Genomic DNA, 17480 nt, shown 5'->3' with positions numbered 1-17480 from the left:
AAAAAAAAAAAAAAAAAAAATTCTTGGCCTTCAAAGCTGAAGACCAAAAGGTATTGCTAATCTCTGAGTTAGCAGAGTCCCCTGTCCATCCCTGAGCCCCACCTCCCTTCTTCCTCCTAGCACTAAAGGCATCCAGGGTTCATCCATTCTTACATAACGATATCCAGGGAGGAGTCAAAGGGTCTGGAAGGGGGCATCCTATACATTTCAAACGGCGGGAACACAGAGCTGTGCTCAATAGGTGTTTGCTTAGTTATCCGACCCTCAGCGCAGTTACTATCTCAGGACCTTGTTTTATAGTCCTGTCTCAACCTCCCTACTAAGTGTGAGTTTTGGGGGATTGTTTACAGCACAGAGCCCGACAGGAAGAACTATAGGGAATATTTACTGAAAAAATATAATAATGAATAACTGGCACCCCACAAGCGTTCCTTGCTTTACTGGGGCTCAGGGGACTCCTACATCAAAAGAAAGGTTTGGTCCTCCACCACTCCTTGCAATCACGGTTTAGTTCCCTCCACATAGGTTCTCTTCTCCCTGAATTCAAGTCATCGAGGGTTGACGCAGCCGGGACGTCGGCTTGAAACGTACGTTCCAGGAAGTCAACAGGTACACAGGCCGTGCAACTGTACACACCGGTCTGCTGACCCCAGGTCTCTGTCTAGAATGCGGCGGGACCTTGCGCCTCTTCCCTTTGTCCAGGCCCCGCGAGCGCCGGCCTAGCCGCGGCGCCGGGACACGCACGCGGGACTACAACTCCCGAGGTGCCTCGGGCGAGCCAGGCGAGCGCTCCCGGCCGCTGATTGGCGGGGCAGCGGGGCGGTGCGGGGCCGGACTGTGCACGTGCGCGCGGCGGGGCCGGATGGCTGTGCTCTGCAGCTTCGCGGCGGTCCGCGGGGCGCCCGGGCCTTGGCGGTGGGCTGCCTGCGCAGCCGGGGGGCTCCGGGGCCGCCGTCCCGGGAGGGGCTACGCTGCGGGCCCGGCGCAGGTGAGGACGCCCGGTTCCGGCCGAGCAGGGTGGGGGTGGGCCGGGAGCCGCGGGGAGGGGCCGCGGCCCGGTTGCTTCGGCATCCCCGGCCTCCTGAGAAATGGCCTTGACCTCCAGTGCACCTCCTTGTCTCCAGCACGACTGTCCCCGGCGCGGCCCGCCTCCCCTGGCTCGGGCGACCTGTCGTGCCTTCGGCCTGGGAGGAAGGTCAGTCCAGCTAGACAGTGAACAAAATCCCCGAAGGTGCCCAGAGATTGCTTCTTCCTGCTCTTCGTCCCCAGAGTTCCCTGGTGGTTTCCGTGTTCCCATTTTTCCGGTCAGGGTGTGATTCCCGCACTACCTCTTTGGTTTCGGTGATGAGAACCTTTTGGTTATGATTTTCAACTACGGTACATTTTGAAGAGACCTGGGGGCTCGGATGGGCCCCGCTCCGGGAGCGGCACCTGTAAGCGGGCAGCCCGGAGGTGGATGTGGGTTTCGTGCGGGCCTTGTGCTCTGGTTCCATTCGCTCGTGGCCTGGCGTGTCCCCAGCCGCCAGTCGGCGCACTGTAGGGGAGATTCGCGGGCAGAGGACGAGCGCTGTGCAGGGCCCCTGACTTGTGCCGGGCGTCTGATTCTCTCAGCGCGGGAGGGAGGACTGGCCCGCTGTTTTGGGAAGGAGGCTGAAGCTTGGAGCCACATTTTAAGTACTTTTTTTTTTTTTAAGGTCAAGCAGCTGGTAGACGACTGTGCCAGGACTTCAAGCCAGGTAGATCTACAACCCTCACTTTCCCCTGGGCCATTTTTGCCTTGATTCAAAAAGGGGATCATTTTGTCTTCTAAATTGACAATTTCTGTATAATGATATTTTACATTTGTATAATTTTTTCACAGTAACCCTTTGATTATTATTATTTTTTTTTGTGTGTGTGAGGAAGATCAGCCCTGAGCTAACATCTATTGCCAGTCCTCCTCCTTTTTTTTCTCTCCCCAAAGCCCCAGTAGGTAGTTGTATGTCATAGCTGCACATCCTTCTAGTTGCTGTATGTGGGACGCGCCCTCAGCATGGCTTGAGAAGCAGTGCGTCCGTGCACGCCCAGGATCCGAACCAGGGCCGCCAGTACCGGAGCGCGAACACTTAACCGCTAAGCCACGGGGCGGCCCTGATTAATTATTTTTAATTACTTATTTTAAAAAACACACTTTGTGCCAGGCACTATTCTAAGTACTTCACAATTATTAATTCGTATAATTTTCATAACAACTCTGTGAGGTAAGTACTATTGTTATTACCAGTTTACAGATGGAGGAACTAAGGCACAGAGAGATTAGGTAACTTGCTCACGGGGACACAGCTGGTAAGTGGCAGAACCTGGAAGCCAGGTGTCAGAGCCCTAACTCCTAACAGCTATGTTATCCTTTTGCAAATGGAGTAGCCAAAATTGAAAGAGTGACTTGGCTAGTATCACAGAGCTAAAAGTGGGCAAGCTGGAAACATGCAATGAGAATATGTTGATAAAAGGACTTTGTAAGCTGTAATGACAAATACACAGAATTATTGCCATTATTTATAACTGTTATATTGACCCTAGCGTTCGCAGGTCCTGAGATATCTGAGTGCTTTTCTGATAAGAGAGAGTAAAAAAAGGAAGAGAGGGGTGTACTATAACATAGAGTTGAAGAGTACTGGCTTTGGAAAGGAACCCTGCCTGTACTGTTTACTGGCTGACCTAAGGCAAATTACTTAGCTTTCTAAGCCTCCGTTTCCCCCTCTATGTAACGGTGCTATTACTTACCTGCAGTGTTTTTGTGAGAATATACGTAGGGTGCTTTGCACAGTGACTGGCACATAGTAAGTTCTCTCAAATGTGGAAGTGGTTAGAGTCGGTAGACAGTGAAATAGATGGTAGTTGTAATGCTGTTGCTTAGTTTAAAACATATCAACCTTTTACTTAGAGGATCTGGCCTAATACCTAGGACTAGTTAAAACAAAATCAAATGATAACAGAAGAAAAATCAGAATAGAGATACAGAAGAGAATGAAAAGAAAAATGAAAAAAAAAGGAATAAAAAAACCTATCCCTTTCTCCTTTTCTCTAGGTAACTTCACTGTAAAAAAAAATTAATAGACTTTATTTTTCAGAGCGGTTTTAGGTTTACAGAAACTTGAGCAGAGTTGAGAGAGGTCCCCTATGTGTGCCCTTTTTTTTTTTTTTGTGAGGAGATCAGCCCTGTGCTAACATCTGCCAATCCTCCTCTTTTTTTTTGCTGAGGAAGACTGGCCCTGGGCTAACATCCGTGCCCATCTTCCTCTACTTTATAAGGGACGCCGCCACAGCGTGGCTTGACAAGCGGTGCGTCGATGTGCACCCGGGATCCGGACCGGCGAACCCCGGGCCGCCGCAGCGGAGCGCGTGCACTTAACCGCTTGCACCACCGGGCCGGCCCCTCCCTGTGCCCTTTTGTGAACACCTGCATCGCTGTGGCCCATTTGTTCCAGTGGACGTGCACCTTCACTTTCCGTGTCGCTGGTGCCTGGTTTTCTCTGTACATTCACCTGAGGGTTGGAGCTGGTGATTACTTTCTGTATAGTTAGAGATGAGGGACCCTTAAGGATGTTGCTAACTTGTCCTGAAAACCTTCCTGTCTCCTTAAGTAGCAGAGGCTGTGGGTTCTTATGTCTGAGAGACCAAATCTTGTGACTATTTAAGATATGGACACTAAAACCATTAAAACTGTGTGGTTGTATTTTGCAGCCATCAGCGTAAATGAGCTGTTTTCCTTTATTTTTTAGCTGTAAGTTTTCAAAAATCCACAGACAGAATATTATGAACCACAGACTCATCTTCCAGATTCAGTAATTACTAACATTTTGCCACACATGCTCTGCTTATTTTCTCCCCCTCTTTTTTTTGTGGCTCTAAGATTTTAAAACAAATCCCTGATTTCTTGTCATTTCAACCCTAAATTCTTCTGTGTGTACCTCTAAGACAAGAAGAACATTTTGAATATAATCATACCTAACAACATTAGTAATTCCTTAACATCACTTAAAATTCTGTCTTTTTAAAAATTTTCCCTGATTGTCTGAAAGTTATGGGTAAATGCATTTTACATTTAAACTTTAAGAACAGAATGCTCTGTGTCCATACAGTACAAGAAGGCAGGCAGACCACGTGCTAGAATGACACAGTTCCTGCCTGCAGGGACCTGCCTCCGAGTGCCCGCCTCTTCCCTTGGGAAGGAAGGGGGTGGTTGGGAAGTGCCTGAGGGGAAGGTCTGTCTCATTTCATGGCCTGACTCTTGGTCCTTTGGTGGTCAGCGTTCACTCAGCCCTCAGTGAGCACTCATGAGGAGCTAAGCACTGTGTCTGATCTGGGAGTTGAAAGGCAAATCACACCCCCTCTTCCCTTCAGACCACGAGGTGATTCTCTTTGAATAGAAGAAGGTGAAATCTGGGAAAAGCTATGGTTCCTTTCCCTGGGACAAACGCACATAGAGTTAGAAGGGGTTTGTAGCCACCCTGAAATCTCTGTGGGCCCCAGGTTAGGACTCCCATTCTAGTGGGGTTTGTTGAGGAACAGGGAGGGGTTCCGGGGATCTTTGAGGGCCATCGGTGCACGAGTCCATTGAGTACAGAGCAGAACCGGCACTCATGGCGGGCTGGTGGGAGGTGAGGGACCACCTGGTGCCTCCTGGATCCCTTCCTCACTCCGAGGTACTGCCGTGTGGGCCGCTGCAGAGCTCTGACTTGGCTGCGAGTGCAATCTGAGGCTGGATTTTGAATCCAGTGCTTGTGAACCGGGTCACCTTTGACTAGTTCTCTCTGAATTTGGTTTCTTATTCATCAGTCACATTATGCGGTGAATACATACTGCACACCATGTATAAACAGGCCCCTTTTGCTATAGGTAATGTCACTTGGAGGTAAGGACACTCACCCCCAGAGTGTTGGTACAAAGATTAAATACAAGTACCTTTGTTCCATGTCCAGCTCGGTGCTCAGTATAGTCTCCCCGTCTGGGGTGCAGCAGGCTCCGCCTTTGGAGCCAAGAGTTGGAGACACCGTTTGTTCAGGCATTGCCTGCAGGGCACGGGGACTTCACCAGTTTCTCTTGCCAGCTCTGTGTGCTGGTGGTCAGAGGTGCTATCTTGTGGGTTGGAGTGGCTTTCCTGCCATTTTCCAGTGTCCCTTCGCACCACCACCTTGGCACTGAAGCTGTCGTTGTCTAAGGCTGGGAGGCTGTGTGGAAGGCAGCATGCAGGAGCTGGGAGACTGCCTCCTGGGGGGTCCTCCCTGTTCAGTGGAAGGGAGACGGCATCATGACTTTGCAGTCACTCCATTCCCTATTTTGCTTGTTCCAGAAACTCATCTCTCGACTTCCTTGACCCCACATCCTCTTGATTTTCCTCCTCACTCTGACTGCTCCTTGCTCTTTTCCAGGTAACTAGCACGTGGCCTGCCCTCAGATGGCGATGTTCTCCCTGGTTCTCGAGGAGCCTCACTTCTGCGCTCACTTTGCTTGTGCTTCTCAGGCTCTCCTCTCCCTTCCCAATTTTCGTTGTTCTCTGAGAGCTGACCTTCCAGATTTTCATCTCCAGGACCTTGTATCCAGGGCTGCTATCTCCACTTGCCTGTCTGCAGGTCCAAGGTGGGGTGTATCTTCTGCCCTCCCTGATCTCGCAGCTGCAGCTCCTCCAGAGTTCCTTGGGTCAGTGAGTGATACCAGCATCCACCCTCCCAGGTTCCCAAACTCAAAAACATGGACGTCCCTGTGGTCCCTCCCTCCCTCAGCTCCCGCATCTGATTGTTACCAGGTCCTGGCTGTTCTGCCTCCTGTGTATAATCTGCCCCCTTCCCTCCATTCCCGTTGCCACTAGCTAGTTAAAGCCACTGCAATCTCTGTCTTGGATTGCAATTGGTCCCAGCTGGTCCCTTCAGCTTGACTCTCGTCAGTCCACTCAATCCATTCTTCACTCTGCAGCCAAGGTTTTTCTACAGCGCAGGTCTGGTGATGCCGCTTTCCTGTTTCAGACTCCTTAAACTGACCTAGGAGACCCATGATGGCCAATCCTCTCACTCCCTATGGGTTAGGTACCCCTGATACAGGCTCTCAGAGTCCCTTACTTCCCCTCATCTCTCAGCGTAGCACTCGGTGTAGACTGCCCTGTGGCTGCTTGTTTAATGGTCTTCCTCACTGAACTGGGTAGGCAGAGGCCACCTCTCCCTGCTGGGCTGGTCTGGTGCTCATGGGGCTCTCCATAGATGTTTGTTACATGAATGCATGTATTTAAGTCTTTCATTGCCTAGCTCAAAATTCTCTTCAGAGAAACTACCTCTGTTTAATTCTGTTTATTTACTCAGTTAAGTACTTAGAATTGAGTTACACTTGGGAGAATGCTGCAGTTTTGATGGGTTTGTGTTTCCTAGATGGGTGGCTTGTTCTTTCTCACCAGCTAAGCAATGAGGCGCTGGAGTGAGGTTTGTCTGTGTTTTGGGTGCTTCTCACAGATGGAGCCTGTGCGTAGATAAGGTGCGTGCAGTCAGGATGGCTTGACCTGGTTGGCACCAGCAGAAGAAAAATGGCAAACAGGTTAGGTTGGATTTTTTTGACAATTGAAAAACATTTTGTATGTTGACAGTTTATAAAATAAGAAATGGGTTGAATTTTTAAAAAGAGGGCAGTGTTCAACTTTATAAATCCAAGAAATGCAGATCAAGATGAGATACCATTTTTTTAACTTTTAAGTTAATAAGACATTTGATAATTAATAAACTTTGATACATGTGAAAATCAGTGTTGGTAAGGGTAAAGTGCATTATCGGTGGCCGCGTAAGTTGATACATATTTTTGGAAAACAATTTGTCAGTAGGTGGTACGGTATTAAAATGTTTGTACTCTTGATTTATTACTCCTACTTTTGAGAATCTAGCTTAAGGAAAAATCAGTAATATGGAAAAATCAGGAAGCATGAAGACATTCTTTATAGCATTATTTGTAGTAGCAAAAATGTAGAGAAACCTAAATGTCAAAAATAGGGGAAATAGAATGTTAGTGGATTATTCCCTCAGAATATTAGTTAGCCAGACATGATGTTTAGGAGGTAGAGCTGTGTGTGTTGATATGGAAAGATAACCAAGAGATACCAACTTAAAAAAGTAACATGGAAAAGAACAATATAATGCCATTGTGTGTTAGTTAAAAGATAAGAAATTTATATACTATATATCCGTAAGAAGTTTCTGGAAAATATACAAGAGAGGGAATAGCACTGGATGGAAGAAGGAAGCAAGAAACTTAAAAAAGAACTTTTATATCATCTGTAGCAATTGAGTTTTTTTTTTTAACTGTGTATGTTGTTATAATAAAACAAAATTTTAAAAGATGGTTATGAAAGCTGTTGTAACAGATAAAAATGCTTATATGTCAAGCAAAAAGAACAAGATGCAAAACTGCACGTATATAGTAGTTACATGACAAACATAAGAATAGAAAAAGAAGAGATGAAAGGAAAATATTAATTGGTTGTGTTAAAGTGTTGGGATTATGTTTTTGAACTTCTCTATTTTCCAGTTTAAAAATTCTTCAGTTATGCAAAAATAATTTTAACAAAATAGTTATATGCTTAAAAATTCATGACAAAGGACTAGTTCCGTGTTATAAATGGATTTGCTTTATCAGAAATCCCCCGTCCTCATTTTCTGTTCGTTCTGACACAGGTTTTCAAGGGCCCTGGGCGACTGAGGATGACGTTGAGCCCTCTTTGTGAGGGTCTTTTCCATCCTCCTCTGCCTCTGGCCCGGGCAGTGCTGGTTCTCTTCTCCCCTCTGTGCAGAGCCCGCCCACCTTTGGGTTCCTGCTGGACATCGATGGAGTGCTGGTGCGGGGCCACAGAGTGATTCCCGCCGCTCAGGAAGCCTTCCGCAGGCTGCTGAACTCCCAGGGGCAGCTGCGGGTGCCCGTGGTCTTTGTCACGAATGCTGGGAACATCTTACAACATGGCAAAGCCCAGGAGCTGTCAGCCCTGCTGGGGTTCAAGGTCAGGAGGCAGCCGGAGACCTGGAAGCCCAGGAACCTGGTTCCCCGGGGAACCCCCACTCCAGCCCTGACCAAGGCTCCTTCCCTGGGCTGGGGCACGGTGTCGGTAAACCCAAAGGCCTGGCCAGTTGGGTCAGTGCAAATCTTCCAACCCTGCTGGGAAAATGCCTTGAAGTTCAAGCCCAGCCTCGTGAGCAGAGCCTCATCAGGAGGGTCATTTTTATGTATGGATACACATTGAGCACAGAAATCCCACCCGTATGTTTGTCAGCTTTAGCCTCCTGTCTTTGTATCCATTTCTTCTGGGCGTCAGGGCTGTGTTGTGGATGGTCAGCCCTGGAAAGCAAGGGTCACATTTGCCTAAATCTCCAGGTACCAGGTGGGACTCTGCAGTAATAGCCCTTATTTCTCAGAAATGAGATGTACACATCTGAATGAGCACTTCCCCCAAAAGCAGCCCATCCTCTCCCACCTGCAGCTCCACACTGTGTCCCAGCATTACACATTCTTCTTTGTGAAGGGTGGATTTAGTTTTTGGAAAGAGTCCTTTGGAACCAAGACAGTAAATAAAGTGGCTGATTGGCTGGGTGACACTGCTTGGGGATGAACACAGACAGTAAAGGAATAAAGCTGGTTTCCTTCTCTGGTTTCCGGAAAGAGTTCCAAAAACATTCTGAGTAAAGGCTGCGTTGTTGGAATTAGGATAAATGTCAAAAAGCTAAGTCTAAGTAGAATGAAAACAGAAAGTCAAAGTCAGAGGCAGGTTTCTCTGACAGACGAAGAACGTGCCCACAAACCCCCTGGTTTCCAGCTGGGGGCCTGAGAAGTGCAGGGGTGTCGGTGAGCTGAGAGAACAGGACTGGTGAGCGGGCAGAACCCACGACTGAGGGCGTTTCCTGCTTTCTTGTTTTGTGTGGCACCCCAAATTAGGTTCTTCTCATACCTGTTTGGGTAGTTTCTAGAAGTGTTGGGTGCCAGAAAAGGCTTCTTCCTCTTCTTTTTCTGGGCAGTTTTTTCCCTTCCTAGGTGAAAGACCCTGCCGCCTATCTCCCCATGACTTTCCCTCGCCTGTCGAGTCCTCCGCTGCTCTCCTCTGTCTCTTGGCTGTCCCTGCAGGTGGAGCCAGACCAGGTTATTCTCTCTCACAGCCCCATGAAGCTCTTCTCACAGTACCACAAGAGGCGGATGCTGGTGTCTGGGCAGGGACCCTTGGTGGAAAATGCACGAGTGTATCCTTTTAGTGCTGCTCACTCTGGTTGAAGAGGAAGGAACTGGGGTTTCCTCCCATGCTGAGGGAGGACTGTAGTGAGGCGTGCTGGACACAAGGTGCCAGGGCTCATGGGGTGGGTGGTGGGCTCACAGGAGGGAGGATGGCTCCCAGGTGTGGCCAGTCCTGGTGCCTGGTGGTTTCCAAAAGACAGGCCACATGCCACTGCATCAGAACCTTCTGGGGAGCTTAAAATACAGATTGCCGGGACTTACCCCTGGAGAGTCTGGATTTGCTAGGTCTGGGATAAAATCAGCAATCTGTATTTAAAAAAAGAAGACTAGGTGATTCTGTAATTAGGTTTGGGAACCACTGCTCTAGTGTTCTTCCTTGGAGTGCTCAGTCTACTTACCAGCTGATATTAAGTATCTACAGTGAACTCATCTTCTGGGTTTCTGCACACTCATGAAGCAGAAGACTTGGTTCCTGTTCTCAAGCAGCTTGTTCATTTGCTCATTCCACAAACCTGTGCTAGCAATTCCTGTGTTATCAGCACTGTGCTGCATGCTCTAAAGGGGGAGGGGGACCAAGAGAAGCAGAGTGGGATTGTGACCTGATCAAGGGGTTTGGACGTGAGGATGCGGGAATAACACCCCCATAAACAGTAGAGGAATATTGAAGACGGCATATGATGGAAGCCTAAGAAGAGCAGTGTAGGTTCTGAGAGTCACAGGTGTTGGGGGAAGGGACTATTTCAGGAGTAGGAACCACCTGTGACTTCATGGAGGGGGCGGCTGTGCCCCAGGAGGGTATGGTTTCCCATGCAGGGGAAGTAGCTAGGGGGGCTGGAAAGAGGAGGGATGCTGAGGAGCCCTGAAGCCAGAGGTTGGAAGGGGATGGGTGGGGAATAAGAGAATAGGACGGGTGGTGCCCGGGGTAGGAAACCTCGGAAGTAAACGCGAGAAGTAAGTGAACTTGCTTATGAGGGCAGTGGGGCATTAGTGCAGCTTTTATTGCTGATGGGGTGATCTGACGCAAGCAGCCTTTTTGGGGGATTCATTTTGAGAGTAATCTGAAACCGTGTCCAGTTAAGATTGCAAGTAGCAGTGAGGACAGGAAAATGGAGGCAGGTCTGGGAAAGATAAGGCTGGAGCTGGCTTGCCCCTCCCCAGGTCCTCCCCTTGGCTGAATCCCGTTCATCCTTCGAGATTTAGCTCAAGTCGAACTTCTCTATGACCTTTTGCGCAGCTGCCCCGCCCTTGAGGAGTTGGCTCTTCTGAGCTCCTCAGCACGCAGTGGCAGCACTGTTCACAGGGTGCTGGTTTTGATGGGCTCTGGGCCTGTGGTGAGCTCTGGGAGGACAGATTTCTTGTATGTTCCTGTGCCCTGGGAGTGCCTAGTGTGGGCCCTGGCACCTGGAGTGTGTCCAGTGCCTGCTGGTGCATCGCCCTGGAGGTGTACATCCCTGCTCTGCCTGTGCCGTCAGGGCCCACCTGCCAGCACCTTCAGGATTGGTGTTGGCCTTGCTGGGCTCCATCTGGCGGTTGGGTGGACTGGTTTGATTGGCACTGGGTTGGTTCCCTTCACTTTAAAGGCATCTGCCCCCAGAACTGTCCAGTTTTGCTTCCCTGAACTTGCTCTAGGCTGGGCTTCGAGAATGTGGTTACTGTGGACGAGCTGCGGACGGCCTTCCCTGTGCTTGACATGGTGGATCTCCAGCGGCGGCCGAAGACCACGGTAAGAAGCACATCCCAGGGATCTCAGCATTCAGTTCCGTCCTCCTGTCCCCGCATGGCTCCTCTTGCTGACCTGGAGACCCCTCCTGCTTGGAGCTGCATCTTGTGCATGTGTTCTGCAGAGCTGCCTCCTTGGAGAGGCACAGCTGGCCAAGGATTTTGTTCCCCAGATATACAAGAATGGCCCAGAGGAGCAACAAGCTCCTAAGGCCCTTCCTTTCTGCATGGTGTGTGATTAGCTGAGAACTCCTTTCAGAGCCCTAGCGTCTCCTCCTATTAGTAGTTGATATTTCACCGCCTGGCTTTCCCATTGTTGGTTGGGAGGCTCATCAGCCTCTGTTAAAGTAATCAGTGCTCTGCTTGATCCTGAAGCATGCTACAGAGTGTGTCCTTGTGAGAAGCATGTGCTTGTAGAAGTGACTGGCGATTCTGAGAGTCTGCCCGTGTGCCTTTTGGGTTCAGCGCCTATTGGAACCACTGGTTTGATTTCCTGTCTCTCCTATCAGTAGTCACAGGGCCTCTCACTGATCCTCTGGAGTGTGGCTACCCATCTCTTATTGGCCCTTGGCCCTCTTTTTCCTCATGCAAACTCTATATATATATCACATAGCCTATATTTTAAGTCAGACCTCTGTCAAAATGTGATGAAATGTGGTTATAAATAGACAGGCTTACTGCTGTTTATGCGGCACGAGCCCTCCTCTGCCAGAGCTTTCCACTTGAATAGCGCACTTCATCGCCTTTTAGAGCTTTCTCTTAGAACTATGCAGATTATGTGGAGAACCAGGATGTCAGAGTTGGAACAGATCTCAGAACGGCTCAGAGACTGAGCCCCACCAGGGAAAGTGACTTACCCCAGGTCCCATGGCTGGTTCGTGCAGAGCCAGGACTGGGGAAGGAATGGACCCCAAGAGGTCGGTGAAGTGAGGGCTCCTGCTTCCTAATCTGACGTCCAGAGAAATGATCCATCATGCCCGACAGCCCCCTTGTTCTCCACAGGCTCACCTTCATCTTTAGCTCCCTGATTCTAGACTCTTGCTTGGCCCCTATCTCGTCTCCTGTCCCCACTGGAGAAGGACAGCTGACCAGCCCTTCCTCTTGGCTGACCTTTATATGTGGTATCCCTCAGCTGTTCTGTGACCAACCTGGTCATTCTCTCTTCACCTTTCTTCATGAATCTTCCTCAGTCCTATCCGGCTTCTCCTCAGCTTGGGCTAGACCAGGGGCTGGTCTTTGATCTGTCTGGAATGCCTTTTTCCTCCTGCCCTCCTCCCCACCAAAACCAGTGTGTGGTGGTCAGAGGTGGAAAGTGACCGTTGTGCTGATGGCCTGTTCTTTGTCTCTTGGCAGCCCGTTCCAAGGAACGACTTCCCCGCCATTGAAGGTAATGGGGTCCTCTCCTGTGTGGGTGTGGGTCTGGTTGTTCTCTCTCCCTCAGGCCCTCCAGGCTGTTGTAGTGCAGCTGTTGCCTGCAGACTGGTAGAGTGACTGGGGGCTTTGGTCATCAGGTCACCTGGGTTCTGGTCTCAGACCTGCCACTCACTACCTCTGAGACATTTGTTATTAATCTTTCCTACTCCATATCACTTGCGTGATTATTCCAGAGAAATTGTAAGCTTAGAAAATCTTAGAGTGGAAAGGTACCTAGGGGTAATCTAGTCCAGTGTTTGTCAACCCTCTTAATCCCAGTTCTCCCCTCGTATAAGAAAAAATACCGTAATGTCCCCTTTACTACCCTGAAATGAGATTCATAGATAATATAACTTTCCTATACACATATATTAAAAATTAATTAGTTCAGTATAAAGCCCTAACTGTAATAGGGAAAAATGAAAGGAAACATTTTTAGTAAGGTAATATGTATTTCAATATGTAATAATTACCAAGAAGACATAAGGAAGTAGTAAAATGATTGCAAACATAGAGCCACCATGAGTGTTACAGCTACAAATGCAGACTGATGTAAGTGTGTTTATAGGTGTGTTAGAGGGGTGTTTTATTGGTGAGTCAGAAATTTGAGGCAGCATTGTTATTGGTGAAGTGATTTTCCAAAATAGGGAACCACTCTTAATAAAGTTTTGAAAAAATAAAGTACAGTCTTCTCTTAACTTAGTTGATAGTTGCGTTTTTGGAAAAATCAATGTTTATTAAAACTTGTACCCCAAATCCTTTGTGTTTACATGTAGAATGGAATTAGAGTTTAGGTTCAAGTAATTATCAACAGGTTATTCACCTGTGTGAATGTCGGATGGGACACTGGGATGGTAATAGGACGGGGGAAAGTTTTTGATTGTGCAGGACTGTCCTGAGCATGTTGCATCCCCTGCCTACAGCCCTCACCCACTTTTAGTCATTGTGACAGTTAAAATCCCTCCTGCAGTTTCTAGGCCACCTCCCTAGGGGGCAGTGCTGCCCATTGACAACCAGGTCTGATGCGGTTCACTGGTCTTGTAGCTGACATCAGCAGCTTCCGTTTGTTGAGTGCCGGGTCCAGCATGGTTAAGTGCTTTATGTATTATATCTCATTTTTATCCTCATAATAGTAGTAGGTGTCGTTGTTATGTAGTTGAGGGCGCTGAGCCTTAGAGAAGGTAAGTAACTTGCCCACAATCGTAGAGGAAAATTGGCAGAGTCAGGCTTGGAGTTCAGGTCTCTGTCCCTCCAGGTCCCCCTCTCCTAGCCGTTAGGTTTGCTGGCCTTGGGGCTCAGAGAGAAGTGGCTGCAGAAGGTGGGCCCTTTGCCGAGTCCCTGTGGGGTGAGGTGTGGAGAGAGCAACAGTCAGCAGGAGGAAGTGGGCCTAGATTGCCGCTGCCTTTTATTGGCCTCTGTGAAGTACCCGTGGACACAGTGAAGATGGGTGACCTCGGGAACTCCTTCCTCAGCCCTGGGCCTCGGTCACCAGGGTCAGTGGGTGAGGGGCTCTTTCAAGGCTGGTTCAGGGAACCGTGCCCCTGCCAGGGTGAGTGCCCACGGCGGGAGAGCTTCTGGTTGGGTGGCACCCTCTGGCCTCAGCCGGCCTCCTGAGGGCCTTCTGTTCACCTGCCGGCCATGGAGGGCAGGCTGAGAGCCCTGCAACCCTCATCAGCGTGCCTTTGCTCTTTAAAGGGGTGCTCCTCCTTGGGGAGCCAGTCCGCTGGGAGACAAGCCTGCAGCTGATCATGGATGTCCTTCTCAGCAATGGGAACCCCGGGACTGGTCTGGCGACGGCCCCCTATCCCCATCTCCCTGTCCTGGCCAGCAACATGGATCTCCTTTGGATGGCTGAAGCCAAGATGCCGAGGTGAGGACACAGAGTCCCGGCCTTGACCCTGGTGTCTCCCTTCCAGCTGCTGCCGGGGCCGTCCTGCTGACAGTTCCCACCGTCGTTCTGATACTCGGGGTGGTCAGATCCCTGCCTGGGGGCTCCCTGCGGTTGCCACAGAAACTTGGCCTTCTGGGAGGGGTTGCAAGGATCCCTTCACATTTTAATGGTGAAACAAAAACTACAGCTTACTGAGCACGGAAGATATGTCAAGATGATCTTGAACACATGACCCTTGCCCTCCAGAGTCTTAACAGATCATGCTCTTTCTGACCAGCGGCACCTGGACGGACGCTGGGCAGTTGCTGGGGTGTACCCGTGGGGATGGCTTGGCCGTGCCGCCTCCTCCCGCTGGAGCGTGGTCCTTTCACGTCTTCATGTCCTGTGGCACATAAGGTGTGGGGCAGGGGAAGCAGGAGTTATTCTGAGGTTTCGGGGCCGGGACTGTGAGACCCAGTGGGTAAGTGACTTCCTCCCAGGCACACGTGTATGGAGCAGGCCCGCACTCCTGCGCGGTGGTGCAGATGTCATCTGTCTGATCCTTTCCTGAGGCCGAGCACAGTAGAGGCAGCCCTTTCTCTGGCCCTTGAGGTGCCCACCTGGAAGGGCAGCTGACAGCTGCTGTGGACCGTTTGGCTGCTCTTATCTGCAAGGCCAAAGTCGAGAGTTTTCTCTCCCTGCCACCGACTCACAGTGAGCTGTGTGAGTGGTCCATCGGCAGAGGGCAGCAGGGCTGAATTCCACCTGAAGTCACATGACTCAGCAGCCCCAACGAGATGAGGTGACGGGGTTCTCCCTTGTTACTTTCAAAGTGTATTTCTGCAGCTTGAGGTTAGGTATTTTCTCTGAAGTATCCTGGAGTTAGGGTATGCTGACACCAGGTGAGAGGGGTTTGGTTATATAGGCTGTGAACTGAATAGCAAGGGGTAAATTTCTATTTATAAACCAGATTTGAGATTAATTTTTTATTCAATAATTTAAAAATTGAAAATAGAATTTGGTAAGTGACACTGAAACATTACTTTAATGTACTGTGCAGTATCAGTTAGCGTTTGGTTGAGCAGCAAGGAATGAAAACCCAAAACAAAAGTATCTTATACAAGATAGAAGTGTATTTCTTTCTCCTGTAAAAAAGTCTTGGGTAGGCAGTCCAGGGTTTGTATGGAGGCCCACCTGTCAGGCACACAGGCATATTCTGTCTTCCTGCTGTGCAATCCTTAGCTCTTCACTGCATAATCCAAAATGACTGCCCAAACTCCAGCCATCATATCAGCATTCCAGGCTGCAGGAAGGAGTAGGAGAGGGTGGATAAGAGCACCCCTTCCCAATTATAAGGGTACTTCCTAGAAGCTTAGCCCAGCACTTCTGGTTTCATTGACTCTTTGGCTGTAGCTTAGTCACATGGCCACACTCTTAGCTGCAATGGAGGCACGGCAATGTGCTTTTGACACCTGGGAGCAATATACTCTGCTGAAAATGGGCTCGAAGGAAGAAAAGGAGAATGGCAACCAGTAGTCTGCCACAAATCTAAAGCAGAACTTAAACTCTGGTTTGTGTCCGACTGCCAGTGCTAATACCAGCTCTACCACCTTGGGCAAGGTGCTTAATGTCGCTATGCCTCAGTGTCCTCACTGGTAAAATGAGGATGGTGATAGCTCTCTCATAGGGTGTTTCTGAGAGTTAAGTGTGAGGTGCCGTCGCCAGTGCCAGATCAGTGCCCGAGAAATGTTATTAGATAAAAGCAGGTCATAAATGTAGTTACTTCTTACTAGAAGTAATTTCACTTTGACCTGTCCCCACCAGGGCCCTGGAGTGACAGCTAGTGTGCAGGGTACTGCTTAGAGAACGGCAGGTGGCCTGGAGGAGCCTAGTGGGGGCAGGCCTGAGTTGCTGAGCTCTCTTCTCTGGCAGGTTTGGCCACGGCACCTTTCTGCTGTGCCTGGAAACCATTTACCGGAAAATGACGGGCAAAGAGCTGAGATATGAGGGCCTGATGGGCAAACCCAGCATCCTCACTTACCAGTATGCGGAGGAGCTGATCAGGCAGCAGGCTGAGAGGCGGGGCTGGGCCGCCCCCATCCAGAATCTCTATGCTGTAGGGTAAGCTCTGCTCTACCTCCTCGTCCTTCCCTTCCTCCCTGCCCACCCGCCTCCCTCGCATCCCCACGTCTAATGCACACCTCTCCCCACAGCTGTCCTCTGCTCTCCCTGCCTTGCAACGCTGAACTTGGGTTTTCTCCTCTTTCCTTTTCCAATATGGCTGCCCCTGCCAGTGATAACCCTATGTCTGATGTCTACGGTGCCAACCTGTTCCACCAGTACCTGCAGATGGCGAAGCAAGGTGGGGCACAGGAGCTGGTGGTCGGCGGCCTGTGGAGGCAGCGTCCCTCAGCCACCCAGAGCTGCGCCTCCATCCTGGTGTGCACGGGTGTGTACAGTCCCGAGACCCTGGCGCCTACCGAGCCTGCCGAGGGGGGAGAAGAGCCACCCTTCCATGGGCACCGGGACTTCCGCTTCAGTCCAGGGCTCATGGAGGCATCCCACATTGTGAATGACGTGGACGAGGCTGTGCAGCTGGTTTTCCACAAGGAGGGCTGGGCTTTATAGTGAGGGCCGGGCATTGGAGGCCAGGGGGCAGGAGGGAGCCTGGAGCTCTAGGGGGTCCTGTTGGCTGGCTCTGGCCCAGATCACTGGGCATCAAGTCAGGGCCTGCTCCTGTGACACTCTTCTTGGTGCCCCACAGTGTGATATTACTGGTCACTTGGAAGAAGACAGTGGCTTTTTTTCTGCTGGTCAGTTGCCACAGAATTGTATCTTGGGTAGCATTTTGGGTAGAACTATCAGGATTTTTTGGGCCTAATTCCTTTCTGCCTCTCCTGGCACTCTGACCTCAGGCTAGTCCCTTTACCTCTGTGCCTCAGTTTCCTCATTATTTCAGTAGGGACTTCTGAAAAATGGGGACGTGGTGGAAAGGGGAATAATGTGGAAATTTCTGCAGGGCCTCTGCCCACATTGAAGGAACCACTGCATGCCAGCAAGGAGTGTATAACACTCAGATACCACTTCTTATTGTATTTTAGCTTATTGCCCAGAGACTTTGGGCCTTATTTTTTTTAATTAAAATAATCATAATAAATATTCATTATACTGTCTCTTGTGAAGCTCTATCTGGAATGTACTAGAAAGTCCTGTGGGGGAAGGATTGTGGGTGACCTTGAGGCAGAGAGAT

General features: G+C 49.8%; 1 protein-coding gene across 6 annotated transcripts; it reads left to right on the top strand.

Annotated features, from left to right (window-relative positions):
• Positions 1 to 850: 850 nt before the first annotated feature.
• On the top strand, positions 851 to 17403 carry HDHD5 (haloacid dehalogenase like hydrolase domain containing 5). Of its 6 annotated transcripts, none has more exons than XM_087442982.1 (9): positions 851 to 988; positions 1695 to 1736; positions 7805 to 8008; positions 9124 to 9236; positions 10858 to 10951; positions 12301 to 12334; positions 14056 to 14230; positions 16163 to 16351; positions 16525 to 17403. In XM_087442982.1, the coding sequence occupies exons 1-9, from the start codon at positions 863 to 865 to the stop codon at positions 16856 to 16858; spliced, it is 1311 nt and encodes a 436-aa protein (XP_087299108.1). In that variant the 5' UTR covers positions 851 to 862; the 3' UTR covers positions 16859 to 17403. The 6 variants fall into 6 exon arrangements, with proteins under 6 accessions (XP_087299108.1, XP_087299107.1, XP_087299106.1 ...); XM_087442981.1 differs by having other exon boundaries at positions 16444 to 17403; XM_087442980.1 differs by having other exon boundaries at positions 9034 to 9236.
• The last annotated feature ends 77 nt before the right edge of the window (positions 17404 to 17480 follow it).

This window comes from Ceratotherium simum, chromosome 17 (assembly GCF_057802395.1).
Source record: "Ceratotherium simum simum isolate JZ-2026a chromosome 17, ASM5780239v1, whole genome shotgun sequence".
Taxonomy (NCBI): Eukaryota; Metazoa; Chordata; class Mammalia; order Perissodactyla; family Rhinocerotidae; genus Ceratotherium; species Ceratotherium simum.
Note: the sequence above shows the minus strand (reverse complement) of the source record. Positions and strands in the feature narration are given on the sequence as shown.